Source organism: Primulina huaijiensis, unplaced genomic scaffold, assembly GCF_012295235.1.
Source record: "Primulina huaijiensis isolate GDHJ02 unplaced genomic scaffold, ASM1229523v2 scaffold15321_ERROPOS2250371, whole genome shotgun sequence".
Classification (NCBI taxonomy): Eukaryota; Viridiplantae; Streptophyta; class Magnoliopsida; order Lamiales; family Gesneriaceae; genus Primulina; species Primulina huaijiensis.
Window position 1 is genome coordinate 1 of NW_027343114.1, and position 21,538 is coordinate 21,538.

The 21,538-nt window shown below is 35.4% G+C and overlaps 4 protein-coding genes across 11 annotated transcripts; 2 read left to right on the forward strand and 2 right to left on the reverse strand.

The window, feature by feature from the left end:
- Positions 1-24: 24 nt before the first annotated feature.
- On the reverse strand, positions 25-515 carry LOC140965850 (receptor-like protein kinase FERONIA; the record flags this gene model as incomplete). The annotated part of the gene is made up of 1 exon (XM_073426055.1): positions 25-515. A coding segment is annotated over exon 1 (491 nt), but the record flags the coding sequence as incomplete, so codon positions are not given.
- Positions 516-8,306: 7,791 nt separating this feature from the next.
- On the forward strand, positions 8,307-14,060 carry LOC140965857 (protein PIN-LIKES 6-like). Of its 5 annotated transcripts, none has more exons than XM_073426069.1 (11): positions 8,307-8,458; positions 8,846-9,156; positions 9,246-9,325; positions 9,408-9,532; positions 10,109-10,230; positions 10,542-10,751; positions 11,198-11,272; positions 11,844-11,944; positions 12,528-12,580; positions 12,725-12,913; positions 13,060-14,060. In XM_073426069.1, exons 2-11 carry the CDS (start codon positions 8,962-8,964, stop codon positions 13,179-13,181), a joined length of 1,272 nt encoding a protein of 423 aa, XP_073282170.1. In that variant the 5' UTR covers positions 8,307-8,458; positions 8,846-8,961; the 3' UTR covers positions 13,182-14,060. The 5 variants fall into 5 exon arrangements, with proteins under 5 accessions (XP_073282170.1, XP_073282171.1, XP_073282172.1 ...); XM_073426070.1 differs by having other exon boundaries at positions 8,313-8,535; XM_073426071.1 differs by having other exon boundaries at positions 8,313-8,531.
- On the reverse strand, positions 13,467-16,582 carry LOC140965856 (uncharacterized). 2 transcript variants are annotated; one of them, XM_073426066.1, is made up of 2 exons: positions 16,391-16,582; positions 13,467-16,050 (listed from the first exon to the last, which is right to left on the reverse strand). In XM_073426066.1, exon 2 carries the CDS (start codon positions 16,045-16,047, stop codon positions 14,347-14,349), a length of 1,701 nt encoding a protein of 566 aa, XP_073282167.1. In that variant the 5' UTR covers positions 16,048-16,050; positions 16,391-16,582; the 3' UTR covers positions 13,467-14,346. The 2 variants fall into 2 exon arrangements, with proteins under 2 accessions (XP_073282167.1, XP_073282169.1); XM_073426068.1 differs by having other exon boundaries at positions 16,386-16,545.
- Positions 16,583-17,376: 794 nt separating this feature from the next.
- On the forward strand, positions 17,377-21,027 carry LOC140965851 (KH domain-containing protein At2g38610-like). Of its 3 annotated transcripts, none has more exons than XM_073426059.1 (8): positions 17,377-17,546; positions 17,669-17,875; positions 17,977-18,068; positions 18,785-18,936; positions 19,588-19,701; positions 19,832-19,948; positions 20,130-20,334; positions 20,608-21,027. In XM_073426059.1, exons 2-7 carry the CDS (start codon positions 17,796-17,798, stop codon positions 20,283-20,285), a joined length of 711 nt encoding a protein of 236 aa, XP_073282160.1. In that variant the 5' UTR covers positions 17,377-17,546; positions 17,669-17,795; the 3' UTR covers positions 20,286-20,334; positions 20,608-21,027. The 3 variants fall into 3 exon arrangements, with proteins under 3 accessions (XP_073282160.1, XP_073282158.1, XP_073282157.1); XM_073426057.1 differs by having other exon boundaries at positions 17,378-17,546; positions 17,980-18,068; positions 20,130-20,273; XM_073426056.1 differs by having other exon boundaries at positions 17,379-17,546; positions 20,130-20,273.
- Positions 21,028-21,538: the final 511 nt, after the last annotated feature.

Sequence of the window (21,538 nt, forward strand, 5' to 3'; positions counted from 1 at the left end):
GATGGTGTGAATGTTATATTCAACCATTCAAAGGGGGCATTAAGAGAGAATTCCTTCATCATATAATCATAATTCAGAGCCTCTGTTGTTTGAGAAGCATTGAAGTTCTTCAAAAGAGTATAGGGTCCGGAAGTCACGGAGAAAACTCCATGGGAAGCATCTAATCCATTATAGGAAGCCGGATAGAAATACAAACGAAGGAACATACGGCCAGATGCCACTGGGAAACTGTAGGTGAAATCGGAGTGGAAAATTCGAGCCGACATGTAAGGTACTTGGGGTACAGAGGGTTTTTGGATGGCAGCAGAGGCAGTTAAAGAGTTGGTGCTTGGCAAGACAAACTTTGAGCCAATATCTGATGTCCATTTTCGACCATCTGAATCGGCAGAATCAGGGGGACCTCCACAGCTCAAGAAAATCTTCTCCGTCGGCGCATAATCAACGGCAGAAATTACAAACGCCAGCTGCAGGAGACTAAAAGCCGATACAGGCCAACGATAACTGTGGATTCTCATAGATATATGATTAGAAGAAAATATCATCCGGAAATGCGAAATTAAAGAACACCATTGTTCCCGAAATGGAAATGAAAGATACAAGGAAAACCACAAATAATTTATATCCCAGAATCCTGAAGACAACGATGATAACCTGAAGTTCCGAACTTCAAACAGGTCCAAATTCAACAGCACAACTCCATCTTTAACAATATTAACAAAGAAAAACAAAACCCACGAGCAAAAGAGTGAAATTCCGGCTAAATACTGAGATCTGGAGCTGGTTGAAATCGACCAGCAACTCAATGATGCTGACTATTAAAAATAAAAAAGATGAAATCTTGACAAGAATTGAGCAGCAGATGCGCATAGAAAACCAGAAACCAAAACAGTTCAAACACGAGAGAAGGAAAATTGAAATTCACCTCAAATATTTATAACCGAAAAGCCCTTCAAGCACTGATATTAATATATAATAATTATTTATTCACAAAATCCCTCTTAAAATTTTTTTTTAAAAAAAAATCATTTAAACTGGATTGGAATACGACGATGGACAGCCGTACAAGGAAGTCGGTGATGGACCACTCACTAGTATGGGTTTTCGGGTGGGACCGAATCCAATTCGGTCAGCTTTGCTTATCCGGGTCAAAGAAATTCAGAGGTGTGCTGCATTTTATGTTACTACATGTATATACTCGAGAGATAGAAGCACCGATTTTTGTACGGTAAATTTTGGATTTTGAAATTAGTTTTTTTATATAACAATTTTCAGTACATATTTTTTTGGAAAAGTTTTTTCTATCAGTTATCATTTTTCCTATATATTCTTATTGATATTTGCATCATTGCATGTAGTTTAGTTGGAAATTTTAGTTTGATGTCAACGGACCAAATAGAATAATAAAATAAAATAAAATAAAATGGAGCATAGAATATAATTTCATTTAGACGAAAGAAGTGTTCACCCAAAGACTTGATTTTTTTTTCCAAAATTATATACTAATCATACACAGAGAAGACAACTTTCATACTTTATTTCGTAAGTATCAAATATCAATCAATAATAATTCTGATAAAGACGAGTCGCTACAACCGACCCGAATTGTGATATTTATTTAGGTACATCAACCATCTTTATGGCTTTAATGAAATACTAGTGCAGGACGCATTACGTACTTGTATAATATTTTTTATAATTCATTTTGTTTATATTTAAATTAGGATCAAAATATAATTATAAGAAATATCGAATGACTACACTGCAATTTTGACATATAAATTAAAAAATAAATAGAAAAAGAAAAAAATAAAAAAAATGATCCCATTAAAAATTAAACCTATAAATTAATACATAAGAAACAAAGACTATATCAGTTGAACTACATGTAACTTATATTAAAATTAAAAAATTTTATTAATATGTATAATTATTAAAACAGATCATGACATCACAAATTAGTTACTCTAAGTATCTCAAACTTAAAATAATATAATAATATAGATCATCCAAAAAAATGAAGTTCACATCATGTGAACCAGCGGGAAATAATAAACATAAACAGAAAACCACTCTGTTTTTCTTTATTTCTATTTGTTGTTTTTGGTCACTAAAATATATTTTCTTATTTAATATTACTTCCCACAAAAGCTACCTCAAAAAAAAAAGATGATCTTAATCCATGCATATAACTCCTAAAAATTTCATACAACGTCAATTTATCTTTTTTTTATTATTATTATTTATAATATTATATTTTTTTCTATCATTTTACTGATCCTCACCATCAAAACTATTTTTATGTACGTATAGTTTTTACATGCATTTTATGGATACTTCATTTTAATAATTATTATTCTTGTAAATTTTACCATTTTAGATTTAAATGTATCACACACTAGTTTTTATTTAGTGTTAAAAGCAACGTACAGAGGCACGATAAAGGATCAGTTCATGTGACAAGCGGAAACCGAGCCTGAGACTAGGGATGTCAATTTCTTCCGAACTCGTTGGAAGATTCAATACCCGACCCGAATAGAAGAGGGTATGGAAGGATTTTTAGATCCGATTAAATAATTGGGTAATCGGGTATGAGTATTTTCGGGTTCGGGTATGGAAGCGGGTTTGATATAATCTAACCCACACCGACCCGAAATATCCGTTTAAATTAATATATATAAATATATATATATATATATATATATATATATGCATTTATTATAAAGCGTGAATAATTTTTCTTATTGTTCATTTAAATAATTTTTTAAATATTCATAACTTCATTGATTCAATTTAAATTTGAAAAAATTCAATTGTATATGATAATTGGGTATTTGGGTAGGATATGGGTATCCGATAATCCGATGAGTATGGGGATAGAGATGAAATTCAATAACCGATGCCAAAGGGGATGAATTTAATAAATGGGTATAGGGATGGAGTTATGAAATGCGACCCATACCCTACCCATTGTCATCCCTACCTGAGACCCGTGGCCCAAAATGATCCACAATTTCAGTTTCGTTCCTTCAACCTTTACATATCAGATCATGCAAAACTATGACTTCCGGTACACACATGAAGAAATGTAGCATATATATATACAAGCATTTTTATCAAAGTTCTAACCTTGAACATCGCATCGTCCACCGCCTTCTTTTTTGCCTTTCAAGGCCAGCAAATAGACAGGCACCATCATTAGTCCACGAAATGGATTCCCTCTAATCGATCATACATGCTTCAGTTGCACAATTATTCAATCTAATACCAGAATTCCTGGTGAGCCTTCTTCTTTGCCTTTCAAGGCCAGCAAATAGACAGGCACCATCATTATTCCACGAAATGGATTCCCTCTAGTCGATCATACATGCTCCAGTTGCACAATTATTCAATATAATACCAGAATTCCTGGTGAGCCTCCTTTAAGGCCAGCAAACAGACGGGCACCATCATTATTCCACGAAATGGATTCCCTCTAAACGATCATACATGCTCCAGTTGCACAATTATTCAATCTAATACCAGAATTCCTGGTGAGCTCGCCTTCTTGTAATGGTTCTCCAGCAAACATGTTCTCGTGTTATTCAATTGTGAAATCGTGCCTATGGTTTCCAGATATCAGGATGTTGTGGGAAGAGAGAAAGCTCCGCTGATATAAAATTTAGGTTGGAGGGGAAGTACCAGAGGTGCATTGGCTTTAAATGCCTTTCTCGATGCATGTCTGATCGAATTTTGCACTTGCTGCTACTGGTTTCATTTCAGGCACCAATCCAATCAGATAAATCACATCATTCAGCATTTTTATCCTGCCTCCTACTAAGTTACCATTCACAACATTTATATTTATCAAATATATTAATTAATTTGGAGTTTCTCCCCATATATCGATTTGTAGGCATTCCATTCATCATACATCTGTGTAGAATCAGTCAAAGTATAGACCTCCTCAAAGTATACACATGAATGAGCACACTGCACTTAGTTAAGAACATATCGGATTTACATTGTTTCGTATAAATATTTGTAATAAACGCATTTGCCTCAAAAATTGTAGCACATTTTGTTTCAAAAGCACGAAGATATAAATCCAAAACCTGACTTTGCATTCTCTTTTCAATGGCAATGACTTAGTTAACATCAAGCCATGTGTCTTTTTGCCTACTTGTTAATCTCAACAGAAACCAGAAAATTGCACCAGCCATATTTTTCAAGATGCGAACATAGGGGAAAGGGGAAGACGACACATCCTAAGTGCCTGGAGGAAATTGGAAACATAATATCAAATAAAGATCATCACATACAACTCTTCTCCTACCCGAAGAATTTAACAGTCATCTCACATTTAGTTGTCATTATTACGAATGGAGTAAACAATACAATTACAAAATAGAACAGTCCAACAAAAAATGCTCAAATGATAATATGATGTTAATGAGATAAGTATTATCGAGATACAATTACACGAATCTGAGTCAGTATGAGCTAGATTTCCATCACATTCCATGAAGTTTCTGAATTCCCGCAAAGAACAGTAGTTAATATTCAAGCTTTCTGCATAATTTCTTGTCAATGTTTGTATACTTATTGATGGACCTCTTCGGAGCTCCAGGACATGTTTCCGCAATTCCGGTAAGGCGTGCTGCAAATTTAGGGGTGCAAAATCCATCAGAATCCGAAACCTGGGACAGGGATTCGGAACCAATTTCCTTGGTACGCTCCGAAGTAATAACATCCAGTAGGTCGCTATACACAATATCGAACATATGTTCTTCCTCAGATATGGTATCATTGTAGGCTTCCTGATTCCAACTTACCAAATTTGTGGTGCTAGAGAAGTTGAGCCACCTCACGATATTGTTTCGCGATTCTTCCACGCATTTTTTACTGCGAGGAGCTAACATGAACATGTCATGCACAGGAGCAAATGGATCAAAGATGCTGTCTTTAGGGGTTTTTGAGCCGTTGTCATTAAAATCGAAGCAAGGCACGCTGGGAGGGCAAGAAACCAACATGACTTGGCATGACATATCAAGGGGTTGTTCTGCACTCCCTCGTTCGAAATCGGGAGTTACAGGCCGCCCAATAGAAGTAGGTCTCTGATCAAATGTCAAATCTAACGATTGAGGGAACCTTCTCACATCCTTCTCTTCCACTATGGGAGAGTATACCTTCGGAATAACGCAAATTGGAATGAAATTCGAAGAGATAGTACCTTCCATTTCCAATACGTTCGCACATAGTTCAGAACCCATGTCTCCGAGAGGAATGCTAGTATCAACGGTCTCAAAAAGGAACAATATTTGTCTGAAAATCCCCGCAATCCAATGAAAAACAACAAACTCCTACGTCAACAATAAAAAACAGAATGGTGAGGAATTAGGGAAAAATTAGCTGAATTTACACGAAATTCAAGCTCAAAATCTCTTACGTATAACAGAGCGTCAAAACAATAAAATCGAGAGTTCAGTTGAAGCACAACAAGATGAATAAAGCAAAGAAACGGAAGCAAATCGCAGTGTTTCGAAGATGAATCCGCTTAATGGGGTACAACAAAGCAATACAAGCAGGCGCGCAAAAGGTTTTGGGGATCGATGAGCAGATGCCCTAAATCAGTAGCAACATAACGAATACTTAATTTGGGAAAAATGTACAATTTCTTCTCCAAATAATAATAATAATAATAATAATAATAATAATAATAATAATGTAGTAGTTATTAAAATATAGATTAGGTCTTTTATGAGACNTAATTTTTATAATTATCGAAATGATTTAAAACTCACCTAATTCACAAACATGATTTTTTGCTTTGTAGACTTAATTAAGCTCTATGTAGTTTTTTTATTGTTAAATTAATTTAGGGATGTTCGAGTTGATGAAATATGTGAATGTTTTGTTAATTATTAGAAGTTATATTATCTCTATCAACACTTTCTTGAATGATTCTATCATACATTGTTTTGTAAAGTGTGATGGGCTTATCCAATGCACCAAAAGATAGAGATCGCGAGTTTTCATGCCATAATATACACATATATACACACACTTGTGTGTAATTGTTTAATTTGAGAAAAGGTAAATTAGTACAGATAATGGAGTAGCAGGTGGAGGAAGAAGTATAAAATATTAGTCACTGTGCAAATGTTGTGGTTATATAGTTAGTTTTTTTGGTAATATTTTTGGATTTTAAAAAATATTTATATAAAACTACAAAAAAAATAAATATTTGATAATATTTTATTATAGTCTGTAATTGTTGATTTTTTTAAAGAAAATAATGATGTAGTCACATTAAATATATTTGTATATATAATGTATGGATTTTAAAATTATGGAATGTGGATGAAAAAACAGTAGTTATATAATAAATTTATTCTTATGATATTTTATTAAATGAAAAAAAATTTAATATTATAATTTTATAAAATTCAATTTTTATCACAAAGTTGGATCACTAATGACGTGACAAAGTGGGCTTTACTCTCGAGAGAGTATTCATCTGACAAGGGAAGAACAATCGCTATAACAGTGGGCTTTGACGGGCCCAAGAGTGTGTGAACTATCAACTAACATTGGTGGGACCATACCGATCGTCCCATCCTTATGTTGCCAGATGAAGTAACATTAGTCAATTAATGAATCCAACTTAACTTTTGTATCTATCTATCAAACTATATACACACACAATCCAAGTTAACTTTTGTATCTATCTATCAAACTATATATACACACACAAAAACTCCAATAAAATTATCTTATAGATTAAATTTATGAGACATATCTCCGACTAAACTCATAAAAAGTATTACTTATTTTATTGTAGATATTGACATGGAGACTGTCTGTATTATTAAAGTTGAGTTCTATTTATTAATCGATTTATGGCTAAACATAATGTTTATAAAATGTAAACTTTTACATTTTTATTATATAAAATAAAAATAAGATTGTTACATGACAAATGTGTTAATCGTACACAGTGATATCTCACAAGATCTCAATGGCTAAATATCTTTATACTCAACTAATTCTAAAATGTCCGATAAATTTTTGCTTTTTTTTTTTTAATTATTGAAAAGAAATCCCATGCACATGCAGCAACAATCGCTTCAAAAGAAATAAAATAAAATAATGGGAATCAACAATATAATTTAAATATTCAATTGTTTTAAATAATAATTGTTTTTTCTCCCAAATCTTCAAAGAATAAGATTCGTTTCCCCCACATTAATTTTTATTTATTTATTTATTTATGAGTGGTTTTAAATAATTTCACTAAAATTATAGCAAACACTTGGAGAATTGAATGTAGTCACTTCAATCGGAATTCATTTTATCAAATTGACAATAACGACATTACAACCAGCATTTATATATTAATTTATACAAATATTAAAAGAGCATGTCTCTTGTGAGACGGTATCATGAATCTTTATATGTGATACGGTCTCATGAATCTTTATCTGTGAGACGGCTCAATCCTACCGACATTCACAATAAAAAGTAACTCTTAACATAAAAAATAACACTTTTTCATTGATGACCCAAATAATATATCTGTCTCACAAAATACGATCCGTGAGACCGTCTCACACAAGTTTTTGTCAATATTAAATTAGCACGATAATATAATAATAATAACTAGTATATATATAATATAAATATTAAAAAATATCAAACAAAACTTTCGAAACAAAATATGACCTAATACATATTTATTTATCACGTTACACACAAGGTGTGCAACAAGTCGTTGGTTGTGTTAAAAGTTCCTCATGTAAATAAACTTCAATCAATTATTATATCACAGTTTATTTATTTGTCATGGAGTCTGGAGAATTCTTTCGCAAAATAGAATTATTATTTTAATTAATAAAATCCGTAACTGTTAATATTTATTTATATTAAATAAAATTTCGAACTAATACCAAAAAAATATTGATTGGAATTAATTGCAGTCACCATCAACGCATGAGGCATTATTTTATGGGAAGCACACATAAAATAAATAAATAAATATATATATATACACACACGTAACGTCCGAGTAAAAGCAACGTTTGGCATTACTTCCGAACGGGGTCCCCACGCCACAAGAACACATCACATGGTTTGGTTTGGTGAATGCCGCCGCGTTCGAGAAACTTTGATACAAGAAGAAGAAGTGGGGTGGTCGGTTGATTTTTTCGGAATCGGGCGATTCTGTAGTACTGGAATTGGAAGGGTTTGAGTCGGAGAAGGAACCGTTAAAATAACATCGTCATTGTGATCATTAGTTAACCAAACCCTGTGTGTGTGTGTGTGTGTGNGAGGAATAGAGTTGGTTGATGTGGTGGCGTTATTATTGCTATTTTTGAAGGGAAAGAAAAGAACAGGTGTGTTATGTTGTGTGGGCTGCTGCGATTGGAATATCAGCGCATGCCACCGCCAGCTGCCTCGTATTGCAGCTGACCCTGTTTGGGTATCTTTCAGCTCTCTCTTCTCCTCACTATTCTTTATTCGTCGTCGACTTTTTGATTTGCTGGTCATCTTTCGTGGGTTTATTGTGTCCTTTTTTGTTTTCTTTATTTTTCTTTTATAATTCATGTGTATGATAACTGTTGTCTCAATGATGATTGTTTCTTCTGATCATATTGGTGTGTGATTATTCATTAACTTGTTCTGGTTTGTTCGATCACCTACCTTTCTTGGATTTTATTTTTTAAAAACTCCCTCCTAAAGACGGAATTTTTGTCAGAATAGACATTCGGATGTGTGTTAGGCAAAAAATAAATAAATTCTTTCCATCCACCAGTTCTCTTTATGATGTTTTCCCCTGCTTTCCAAATTTTTTTTTTTTAATTTGTAGATTATAGAAAGTTACGGCAAACAGACATATCCACCAGGGGACTCCTCAACTGCAATCGTCAAGGATAACTATTTCTTGCTACAATTTGAAGATTAAATTTTTTTAAAGGTGAGGAGATGATTGATAGAAGGCAAAGTTTTCTGGTTCAGGTCCTAGAAGAACCACCGAGGGGCGGAACGTCGTTGCTCGGAAGCATCAAGATTGCTGTTCTGCCCATAGCAAAAGTCTTTACCATGTGTTTCCTCGGATTTATTATGGCCTCAAAGTTTGTAAACATCTTACCTTCTAATGGAAGAAAACTTTTAAATGGGGTAAGCGTGACGCCATGAAATTTTCTCCAGATTTTATATCATATGTGTGGCTTATTATCAATTGTTTTTGTTTGTACGACTTGATGCAGCTCGTCTTCTCACTTCTGCTCCCATGTTTAATATTCTCTCAACTAGGACAAGCCATTACTTTTCAAAAGATGATCGAATGGTAAGGATTTTGTGTCAGTTATTCACTTTTCCTAAATGGCAATGACCGATTTAAGTGCTCAATCCATGTTCTTGTCTTGCAGGTGGTTTATTCCCGTTAATGTTGTTATAGCCACTATAACAGGTTCTATTATAGGGCTTCTTGTTGCCTGCATTGCTCGTCCTCCTTACCCATTCTTCAAGTTCACCGTAATTCAAATTGGAATCGGTAAATATTCCAGGGTTAATTGCATTCCTGTAGCTGATGTTCATTAGAATTTAGAAGAGTTCATCAATGTGACTTTGTTGCTCTGTCTTTGATCGCAATTTCGGCTGGGTGCTTTTTGTCACGAGCAATAGCTTATTCTTGAGATATTGGAACATGCACGAACGAACGTGACAATAATTTATCGCCATAATAAAATTATGGACGTTTCGAGTGAAGATAATTTAATTCTCCTTCCTTTATAAATTTTTCTGTCATCTATGGTTTAATAATATCATTTCCAAAATTTTTGCGTGAAAAGAACAAGATTCATGTTCATTGATTCATAAAGGTCGCTTCTATAATTGTTTGTTTTGGAGTTAGCCCCATGATTCAGGGATAAAAGGACACTAGCATGATAAATGATGCTTAAAATTAACACATTCTTTACTGTATGATCCCATGTTGTCAGGTCGAGTGGCATGCACTAAAATGGGCATTTGCTGTCACATTTTGAAATTTGATTTGAAAAATAAGCATAAAATTATCACATTAGGACGAGAATCTAAAAGTTGGATTCTTGAATTTCTTTGCTCTCAGGGAATATTGGAAATGTGCCTCTTGTCTTGATTGCTGCATTGTGTCAAGATAAGTCAAATCCGTTTGGAGACAGTAGTAAATGTACTCAAGATGGAAATGCTTACATCTCATTCGGCCAATGGGTACGTTGCTTTCTTTAGTCCAATAATTACTGCAGCTCAGCTTCAGCGAATACACCAGTTTTACATGAGGAAAACCACATCCCACCTTTTGCAGCTTTTGGAGCTACATAAACCCTTGGGGCCTTTCACATATTTCTTCTTCTGTGTGGTTGTTTTTTTTTTTTGGAAATTATCCAAGATAGACATCATGATCCTTAGCAACAAAACTGAAAAAGTACACACCACTCAAACATGATATGGCTTTTTCAACAACCTCTCTGCATAATTGGCCATTTTTGTGCATGGTAACTATGCAATTCTTTTGCCCACAGGTTGGTGCAATTGTTGTATATACATATGTTTTTAATATGCTCGCACCGCCGCCTGGTGGTACATTTGATATTGAAGACGAAAATCTACCTGTTAAGGATCCTACAAGGATAAGCTCTAACTATGCTGCTAAAGATAGTTCTCCTGAGAATGTTCCCCTACTTATGGAGGAGGCTATTTCAAATGATTCTAGCTATAAGAAGAAAGATAAGGTGAGAACTGAAGAACCTATGTTAGTTTCATTTTCTTATTGAAGATCTAACAGAGATGTAATTTTGCCTCTATCAAACTTTAGAACACGAAGGTTTCCATGTCCGGGTCGTTTTTAAGCTGTATGAATAATTGCATGCTGTTCTGCTTATTAGCTGTACCGGCATTGTTCTGGTCACAAAGTAAAAAAGCCACCGTTTAATGCCTATGCTAAGCTACAAATCTTCTTGGAATTTTTGACATCTCAAAAAATTGTAAAGACTGATGCCCACAATAAGCCCTGGATTTAGTATTTTTTGAACTTGATCAATCCTGTTGACCTCGTTGCTTCCTTTGTAAATTTAAAGCAAAAATGAGCCATGCAATGAAGTTTATGTGGATGATTGGATTTTGTTGGTATACGTTATGCCGTTAATTTTATTTTGCCTTCTGTTACCTTGCCATGCAGGTTAAACATTTTCTAAATGTTATATATGAAAAATTGAAGCTCAAGCAAATCTTTCAACCACCAATTATTGCTTCTGTAAGATCTGTTTCTCTTATTATCTTTTATTAGCTTTTTTATTACTCTATGGAATGTTGATCATAGTATTTATTTTTTTATGGTTTGCAACATTTGACTGGGAAGTTAGTTATCATTGTCAATCATTAAGGCCAGTTCAAAATCGAACATTTGCATTAGTAGAATCATCACGTTCTTCAGCATTTTCTAGATGTTGTATTATAAGTATCCTTTTTCCCTGTTGCAATGTTCTTACTTTCTTTTTCTAGCCTGCCCCTAATAAGAAGTTTCCAAAATGGATCCAGAAGTATGGAATTTCACGACAGATTTTCTCCAACTTGAATTTTTTATGCACTCCCAATCGAACTTTTACACCATGTTTCTAGTTTATATGTGCAGACATGCCAATATTTGCAATTAGGCATGTATATCAGGGTATTGACAAATAAGAGTGAGGATAGTAATTCACTGTTTCTCCTTTTGAATATTTTGGTAGAAAATCTGGCTTTCCCATTGTTTTACTCGACTGTTGTTTCCATGAAATTTTGTATTAAACAAATTGCTTTCCTTATGAAATTTTATATTTTTGCAGGTTGTTGCCATATTTATAGGATGTGTTCCTTTTTTGAAGAAATTAATCTTTACCTCGGATGCTCCTCTCTACTTCTTCACTGACAGCTGTATCATTCTCGGGTACGCTTTTCTTTTCCCAGTATGAGTCTATCTAGTTATTTCACCTTAGAGCCATATTATTTTGATTATTTTACTTTGATGAACTGATTGTCTCATGACTGGATGATTACTTCTGCAATGTTTCTGAGATCATTAACTTCGTGAAGAGATGGACATGAAATGCACTAAAACAGAATAGGTCAATCCGATAGCCCAAAAAGAGGACAGATAACATGCTTAAGTGATGGACTTGTTGGCCAGAAAGTTTATTTAATATTTTCAAAAAAATTAATCCCATCAATCAGGAAGAAGATTTGATTTTTTCCTCAAAATAGGTTTTTGTGCATGTGATAGTCTTAGCCTCCGTAATTTCATAGTGTTAAGGTCGTTAATTACATTCAACAATAATAATGCAGAAGAGGTTTCATTTTATGCATTGAGCAGCTTTTATGATTATTTGAATTTCAAGCACCGGGTGGTATTGAACAATGCTATTCAATTGATCATTTGATATACAGTGTTTGATGAGTCCATCATCCGTGTTTATATTCCCATACCGCAAAAAAATGATTTTTTTATTAATATATATATATTTGATTATCAGGGAGGCGATGATTCCATGCATACTACTGGCTTTAGGAGGCAACCTAGTGGATGGTATATATGTTATCTAAATTGGCACAGTACAAAATGATGTAGTCGAGTTAATGTGGCGAAATTCCTTCAATAGCCAATATGTTAGTGGTTCATTCTCGGTGCCTGTTCAAAACAAGTGACTTGTGGTTATGATTTGCCTTTCAGGACCAGGTAGTTCAAAACTGGGTTTGCGAACTACCGCTGCTATTGTGTTTGGGAGACTGGTCTTGGTTCCTCCAACTGGACTTGGCATTGTCATGCTAGCCGATAAGCTCGGTTTTCTTCCCCCGGATGATAAAATGTTCAGATTTGTCCTCCTCCTCCAGCATACGATGCCCTCTTCTGTCCTTGCAGGTAAACATTTTATGAAGACAGCACAATATATACATAAACAAATTACCTTTTAGTTGGTAGAAATTTCCATGTTTAACTCGATGGAACTCTGATTTAGGAATAAACCAATAAATTAATTATGATGTTTCCACTCCCTGCATTCACAGGTGCTGTTGCCAACCTGAGAGGATGTGGGCGGGAGGCAGCTGCTGTATTATTCTGGGTTCATATTTTTGCTATTTTCTCAATGGCTGGATGGATTATTCTTTATCTCCACTTGCTCTTTTAATATGTATCACAAGAAGATGGCATTCACGGTAGTTGTTCGGATGGATCGATCTGGACTGGTATTCTAGAACGGTAGCAGATACTGCAAAGCTCTTGGTTGAGGCTATCATGTAAAGATTTTGGTTGTTTACTCGATTTGATTTAATTATTTATCAAACCAAAATAAATAAAAGACATTCTCCTCCCCCCTCGATTTTCAATTCTTGTATGTATAGTCCATAATCTCCACAGCCAATGACAATGACCAACTAACGGTGGAATGAGCGTGCCCTCGAAGATACATGCGTAGACATATTAATCATCGTGTTCAATCGAAACGATAACAAATGTGTCCCACGATTCCAACTACGAGGCCAGACCAACCAACGGCGGAATGAGCGTGCCCTCGAAGATGCATGCCTAAACAAATTAATCATCGTGTTCAATCACAATGACAATGTGTCCCACGATTATAACTACAAGGCTAGAGCAAACGGCGGAATGAGCATGGCCTTTAAGATACATGCGTACACAATAATCATCGTGTTGAATTGAAATGACGACAAATCATAGTTGTCAATTGTGCATAGCGTCCCGTAGCGCAAATGTTGCCCGTGGCTATAGCGCATAGTGAATAGCGTAACGAGGGTTATTTGAAAGTAAAGCGTCACAAATATATAAATTTATAATATATAACATATAGTAACATCAATTCAAAAACCTTAATTTCCAACATAATATTCCATCAACTTTAATTGTAAAATACTAAAACCTGAAATTATTTTAAGTTTTTTCATTGAAATATCATAGAAGACACAAAAATAAAGCAAGAAATGCAGAAAAATATAATTTACATCAAAAACCTAAACAAGTACATGCCAAAAAAGCCAAAATTGGGGGGGGGACAGAAAATAAGCATCTAGCTTCGCTTTGCAATAGCACCGCTATTTCAGCTATCGCGATTGTCACTATAGTGCCAATAGCGAGGATAGAGAGCGCTATTGCAAAGTCCATGGCGCGTAGCGGTCCGTAGCGATGTGGTGTTTCGCCACGCTATTCGCTATAGCGAGGGCTACGGGGGCTATTGACAACTATGCGACAAATGTGTCCCACGATTCTAACTACGAGGCTAGCTTTCGGAATTTCCAAATGAAAACATTGGAAGGTTACGCCACTCGACCATTAGATTATAAGAACGACCACCACCTCCTTTGGCCGTTCTCTTTACGATAGGGAATGTGGCCACCTGAGCATACTCCATTCACCGAAGGCTTGCCTAACCATAACATGAGAGAAATACCGATCATACCGACTATAGGAGCAACTGCTGCAGCAAAGAACCATCTATTTCTTGAAATCTTCTGGCCACTGTTATCTGCATCGGAATATGCATTAACTGGTTCCCCTTGAACATCTACACCGTGATGAAATTGAGAAAGTTCATCTACCACAGCATCATCTATGTCGTCTGAGGAACCATCAACGTTAACATCATTCAGAGGCACACTAAGCATTTCAACTTCACTGCCTAGGTTCCTTTTCCTTTCTTCATAATCGATGTCATCAGTTGGAAGCTCATATCTGCATAGAGGACATGTATTTCGTGTGCTTAACCATGGCAAGATGCAGGAGGGGTGATAGAGGTGAAGACAAGGAAGTTGATTTAAAACAGTGCCCACGGTTGGACATTCCTTGCAGATTGCACATGACAGATTATCCAGGTTTTCATACTGTCCATCAATCTTAATTTGGGGCAAGCTACTTACAAAAGATACGGCAGCAGGAGGTGCTCCCATCAACGAAATATCATTTTCAGCAAGATGTTCCAGAGAATATTCAAATCCTCTCGCATCCAGGTAATCTCCAAGAGCTCCGGCATAGTTTTGTGTCTCCAACTCTTCAAAATTGGATAACAATTCAGTATAACCGGCACGAGTCCTATTCCTAGCTTCAAGTGAAGTTGTACCATCAACATGAGGGGAATGTGATTGTCTGGACCAATCCATGTAGAAATTGTTCCTGTTGAATCCTAATGAACCATGAAGATGGTCTCCAGTTCTCAATGACTCGACCATGTTTTCCTCAGCATCAGCTTCCTCCCATTCACTATCATCATCTTCATCTTCATCTTCTTCTTCTTCCCCCTGATCTTCCGAGTTCCAATGGTAGACACCAGCATTCATTGGATCAATATCTGTATCACTATCTGGGCCACCTCCTCCATCAGCATATCCAAAATTTCCTACCTCCAAAAAACTATGCCCATCTGCTGACACATCAGAATCTCCACCATAGGCACTGGAAGATAAGGTATCACCCTCACCATGGAAAACCCTATATCTCATTATGCTGGCATTAGATTCACTCTCCCCATATAGAGAATCCAAACCATCACTTTCAGTGTCAGAAAACACTCTCCTCCATCTTCTAGACCCACTCGGAGTAGTATGAGAACTAACACGCCGAACTAACCTTCCAGTACCATAATAATTCACACATTGATTATCAAGCTCCACCGCTACTGAGTGCGTTTGTCTTTCGAGGGCAATCAATTCAGAAAATTGTTGAGAAAACAAATTCTCACTTGACTCAGAACTACCATAAGTTCTCCTTCTTGCCCCAGGCATTCTCCTTCTATACACATCAGGTGAAGTGGTTTCAATGTCCAACAAGAATCTGCAATCTCCACAGACACCCGTCATGGCTTCTGGGCCGCCTGATTCATTACCGGACGATAAGATTCTTTGACATACAGCACATGTGGTCGAAAGAAGATTCAGGGACGTGTTGTTCATTGCCAAAGTATCACGATTGTTGTCGGGTGCAGCTGATACTTGAGAAGATTCCTTCAAAACACTTGCATCCGTAGTCAAACTGAATCTACTCATTTACTGACAAAAACAAATACTTCATAAAATCAGAAGAGATATCAAATTCCTGCGATATGTTAGCGCAATAAAGTCAAGTGAACGTTGTCACCAAACGTTCATCTTCCACTCAGCACATGATATGTTTGCTGATTACTGATGAATCATGGAAGAGATTCCACTAATCCGAATAATAAAGTCCACAGAAAGACTCCACCCACCACCCCCCCCCCCCCAAAAAAAAAAAAAAAAANTAGAAAATAATTACCAAGTCCGATCATATACAAAAAATAATGAGATTCATAACAAGTGGACGAGGTATGGTCCAAGTAAGAAAATGCAACAGCATAGCTACTCACCTCACCTGATTATTTCAGGAGGAAACTGAACTTAGGGCTCCGGCAATCCTAAATTAGGAAATCCGATGCGATGCGGCGGTAGCTTGAAGGAAATGATGGTGGGTAGATAAAGTCAAAGCAGAGGAAGAAAAAAGGCAGCTAGCGGACTGAAATTTGGCACTGGCCGACTCGCAAGTCTTACAAATCATGCTAGCGTTGCTTGCTTGGTCATGAACATTCCAATAGCTCTTACACTCACATTTACATAGTATATTTATTGTGAGACGGTTTCACGAATCTTTATTTGTGAGACGTGTCAATCTTATCGATATTTACAATAAAAGTAATACTCTCAGGCTTAGTATAAAAAATAATACTTTTTCATGAATGACCAAAATAAGAGATCCAGCTCACAAAATACGACCCGTAAAACCGTCTCATATATTTATATTATCTAATAAAATAATATTTCTTACCCGTACTATCGATCATGATTGTCATGTAAAAAAATATAATTATTTGAGAAAATATTAAAAAATTTATAATTATTGATCGAATATCCACATAATCAATTAAAATTTTATTTTATTTTAAATAGACTACAAAATAAGATAACTCCGAAGACATTTTTTTATATATTTTTTCATTGATACTATATAACAAGAATGATTTAAAAAATAATTAATTAATTATAATTATTAGAAAAATGACAAAAACTTATGTGAGATGGTCTCACTGGTCATATTTGTGAGACGGATCTCTTATTTGGGTCATGCATGAAAAAGTATTACTTTTTATGCTAAGATTATTATTTTTTATCGTGAATATTGATAGGGTTGACCCGTGTCACAGATTAAGATCAGTGAGACGATTTCACATGAGATCTAATCTAGAAAAATATAGCGTTTGTGTAGGGGTGAATTGCCAAAATAAAAAAGAAACAGAGCTGATTCATTTTGTATATTAATTAAATAATTATTTATGTAATACATTACATTCAATCCAGCAAGCATTGGTTGGCAGCGAGTGTATCTCCCAAATCATCCACGACAGTAATTCTTGGCCCTTGAAATAGAGCGAGCAGCCGAAGTTTTACAGAGTACTCTCTACTTTCCCAATGGATTTTACTGCCAATTTTAAAGCGACTTCATGATGTAAATCTCAGTCCGAGGCAAATCACAGGTGAAAAAAATGGCGATTTTGCATTGCCTTTCCCCCTCCCTTGTGTTAAAATTACCTCTTACAGCTCTTTTCTACCTTAAATTTTTTTTAATCAACGATATTATTGTATTATTAAATTGCAGAAACCGGGGTAGGGGGTATTCCGTGTCTTTGTATCTCTCTCTTCTCTTCTTGTCATTGCCATCTTTGAATCTTCTGAGTTGTGGGTGTTGACACCGACCAGCTGAAATTTTGATCTGCAACCTCCACATGGCGGGTCGTTACAATCCCAACTTCTCGCCATCCAGAACCGTGTCTCCTCAGATTAGAAGCATCCCAGATGTGGACAGGTCTGATTCAGTATTTGGTTTGTGTTCTTTTTATAATTTACTTGAAAGATTCTGATTAATATGGGTTCTCCTTTTTGTGTTTGATTCGAAACAAATGTTAGTAGTCGGTATTTATCAGAGCTACTGGCGGAGCATCAAAATATAGGTCCTTTCGCACAAGCTCTTCCCATTTGTAGCAGACTCCTGAATCAAGGTTATCTTTTGTGAATTAATTGGATCTTCTTCTTTTTGTCTGGATATTTTTGGCCTTTTTCAGACAGCCGCTGTTTGCTTTATATGTGATTGTTGGCTCTAGATATTCGTGTTGATAGTTGTTTCTGCATCATTCTTGTGGGCTGCGATTCAACATATATCCTTACACACTCAAGTCTTTTGCATTGTAATTATAATTATATTGTTACTATATGATTTTTTTATTTTAAGTTTCATTTAGAAATTTAGAATTTGGGTATAGTCCTCTTTAATGGAGAACAAATGCTGTTTAACTTGTCTGAAATTATATTTTCACATATCAGTTTTGGAAATACCATTTTTCATTGTTATAATGCAAGATAATAGTAAAAACTTGAGAATTTTCTTTTTTTTCTGTTTTTTTCCCCATTTTACTTGAAACAAATGGTTTTGAATTGTAAATTTCAGTTCATTTCATTGAGAAAGTTTCCAGCTTAGCTAAGGTGCTGTTAGGAATTAAGGTGCGAGAGGACCTTGCTTTATCAATGATGTCTAAATATACATGTAAATAGCATCAATACGCTTAAGCTAATGTAGTTGTGTTCTTTATATAAGGTCTTGGAAATCTTTCGTTTAGAATCTAAATGTAAATGAGTATTTTGTATAAAAATACACGTCTTCTAATATCTTACTGCTGTTTGATCATAATTTGAATGTTAATTTCTTTTATTTGTCCAGAGATCTTGCGGGTTACTGGGATGTTGCCCAATAACGGCTTTGGAGAACTGGAGAGGCTAAGACATAGAAGTCCCAGCCCTATGGCTTCTTCAGACCTTTTATCAAATGCTGTCAGTACAGGGTTAGCAGGCTGGAACGGACTAACTCAAGAGGTAATTGGTTTCTTTGTAATATATGTGCACTCTATACACATCTAGTGTTGCACATACAGGCTATAAAGTAAACGTGGCCGCTATATATATTTTTTCCTTTTCTTTTTGAATTTTGATTTATCTGATTATCTGTTTTTATCTAGAGGGGTGCTTTTATTGCACTATTTTGTAAATTGGGTAAGTCCTTCCAATTTTTGGTGCGAGGGTTTTATTAGTAGCTCACCTTAGGCTTTCTGTTCTTAAGGCAAAAATGAAAATCATTAAAACATGACAATTCCTTCGGTCAACATGGTTGGTATTCTGCAAATATTTGAATCATGTGGACTGTCTGGTTAATCTATGCGGCTTCTGGAAAATTCTTTATGAAAGTAAAATATAAAGGGTTGGGTTCACATATTACATTGTTTATGACTCAATTTTTATGTGGCAATTACAATTTACAACCGGATTTAAATTTCTTTCAAATTAAAGATTCAATTAGAGGAGTTCTGCAAAAGATACATCAATAACCTTTCACGATTTCCGCTATTCTTTTCGGCTTATTGAAGGTGAAATTGGATGCATTGTGAGCATACCTACGTTTTGCCTCGGGTGAAACACAGGGTAACTAATTACTATATACATTCATTTGATTTCTCCACTGTTTTACAGAGGTACGGGTCCCCTGGTATGACTATGAACTGGCAAGGAACTCCAGCAAGTCATAGTTCATATACCGTCAAAAGAATTTTGCGCCTAGAAATTCCTGTTGACACCTATCCTAATGTAAGATTTTGATGGAGCTGGTTTCCCTGACTCTCAATAATACATTGTTTGTGCATTCCCATTCTTTAGGGTTAGCATGCATCCTTCTTCACTAGAGTATCTTCTTAATGCCTATCTTATGGCCTCATAGTTCAATTTTGTGGGGCGACTTTTAGGCCCTAGAGGAAATTCATTGAAACGAGTGGAAGCCACTACAGGGTGTCGAGTGTATATTAGAGGATTTGGTTCAATAAAGGACTCTGACAAGGTAAGATATTGTGCCGCCCCTCCTTGTGATAGAGCTCTATCATTTTTTCTTTGGGAGAATCAAAATTATATGGTGAAATACTTTTGTTGTAGAAATGAACATTTTCTGCTACTTGGCATCATTTGAGTTTTTAATTGATGTTAAATGTTAACTTCATTCTGCTGGTGTTTGTAATCTGAAGGAAGAGAAGCTACGGGGTCGACCAGGTTATGAGCACCTGAATGAACCGCTCCATGTCCTACTCGAGGCTGATTTACCTGCCAACGTTGTTGATATCAGACTACGGCAAGCACAAGAGATAATCGAGGAACTTCTAAAGCCAGTGGTGTGTATCTGAAACAGACCCCCTCACACTTCTATGAAAGAAACTTATTCTCCTGCACTGTGTAATTCTCTGTTTTCTGAAACTTCAAATTGCCGAAAAGCAAGTCCTAATTCTGAATAGCTGGACTTTTTAGTTCTACTCACTAGTAAATGCTAAAAATTTCTCCTTGAATCTTCCAAGGACAGTGAATTCTGTAACCCTTGTCTTTCTAAGACCACCGAGTGCCATTGATACTACCTTCTCTGTATTTGGAACATGCTAAAACGTTCTTGCTTTCGGTTGCTACTGATTATCTCTGCACAGTCTTATCATTCTTTTGTTTGTTTCCTTGAAGGATGAGTCACAGGATTTTGTCAAGAGGCAGCAACTCCATGAGCTAGCCATGATAAATTCGAACATAAGAGAGGAGAGCCCGGGACCAAGTGGCAGTGTCTCACCTTTCAATACCATCGGTATGAAACGTGCGAAAACGGGATGTTAAGATGTCGAATCCGTTAGCTGTTTGTCGGAATTTTCTGCTCGTGTGTGTTCTACATTACCTTTTTAAACACACGTTAACATTTCTCTAGTATAATATAGGAAAATCCGAAAAAAAGATCTTCACAGTTCACAGTTGATAATTTTTTCTTGGATTCGCTTCAATTTTTGGACTCAATACAGGAAGGTGTGGAAATGGTTCTCGAGTGGATTTAATTTGTTTTGTAATATGATTTCATCAATTCTATTTTGGTTATTTCCATTTTTTTCAATGTTATCCATTGGATTTTATCATATTTGCAACTCTTGTATGAGATATATTTGTTGCATGGGTAAGCATTAGTTTTATTTATCTATTTATTTTGGCTAAAATGTTGGGGTATTTGGAGGGAACACCTCGAATACAAGGAAGGAACAAGTCATGAAAAGAAAGTGTGTTTGTGTTTCGTGTCAAGGGAAAAACAATCACGAACAAAGTACATAATGGTGGCAAAAATGGATTTGGATCCTCTGTAGTGTTGAAAACACAGCAATTCAACACAGCACCATGGTGTTGTGTATTACAATCAAAGATTAGAAATTTTGTTAGCAAGACAATCAGTCAAAATGTACCAACATTTTTTCACAAGCAGAAATAACAACTTGAAAATCTAAATTTTTATTAATCTACATGTATCTTTGAGCAAGAAAATGTGCAACTTGATTTGTGCTCCTTGGATAATGGATGAACCAAACGCCGAGGAAATTTGACTTCGATGCACTCAATCACCATGATATATATATATATA

Excerpts from the sequence above, each read along its gene's own strand:
- LOC140965857 (XM_073426069.1), top strand. The coding sequence starts at position 8,962 with ATGATTGATAGAAGGCAAAGTTTTCTGGTTCAGGTCCTAGAAGAACCA. Across the intron at positions 10,231-10,541 it reads ACATCTCATTCGGCCAATGG|GTTGGTGCAATTGTTGTATA; the intron begins GTACGTTGCTTT and ends TTTTGCCCACAG. Across the intron at positions 11,945-12,527 it reads GACAGCTGTATCATTCTCGG|GGAGGCGATGATTCCATGCA; the intron begins GTACGCTTTTCT and ends TTTGATTATCAG.
- LOC140965856 (XM_073426066.1), bottom strand. The coding sequence starts at position 16,047 with ATGAGTAGATTCAGTTTGACTACGGATGCAAGTGTTTTGAAGGAATCT.
- LOC140965851 (XM_073426056.1), top strand. The coding sequence starts at position 17,796 with ATGGCGGGTCGTTACAATCCCAACTTCTCGCCATCCAGAACCGTGTCT. Across the intron at positions 18,069-18,784 it reads TAGCAGACTCCTGAATCAAG|AGATCTTGCGGGTTACTGGG; the intron begins GTTATCTTTTGT and ends TTATTTGTCCAG. Across the intron at positions 20,274-20,607 it reads AGGAACTTCTAAAGCCAGTG|GATGAGTCACAGGATTTTGT; the intron begins GTGTGTATCTGA and ends GTTTCCTTGAAG.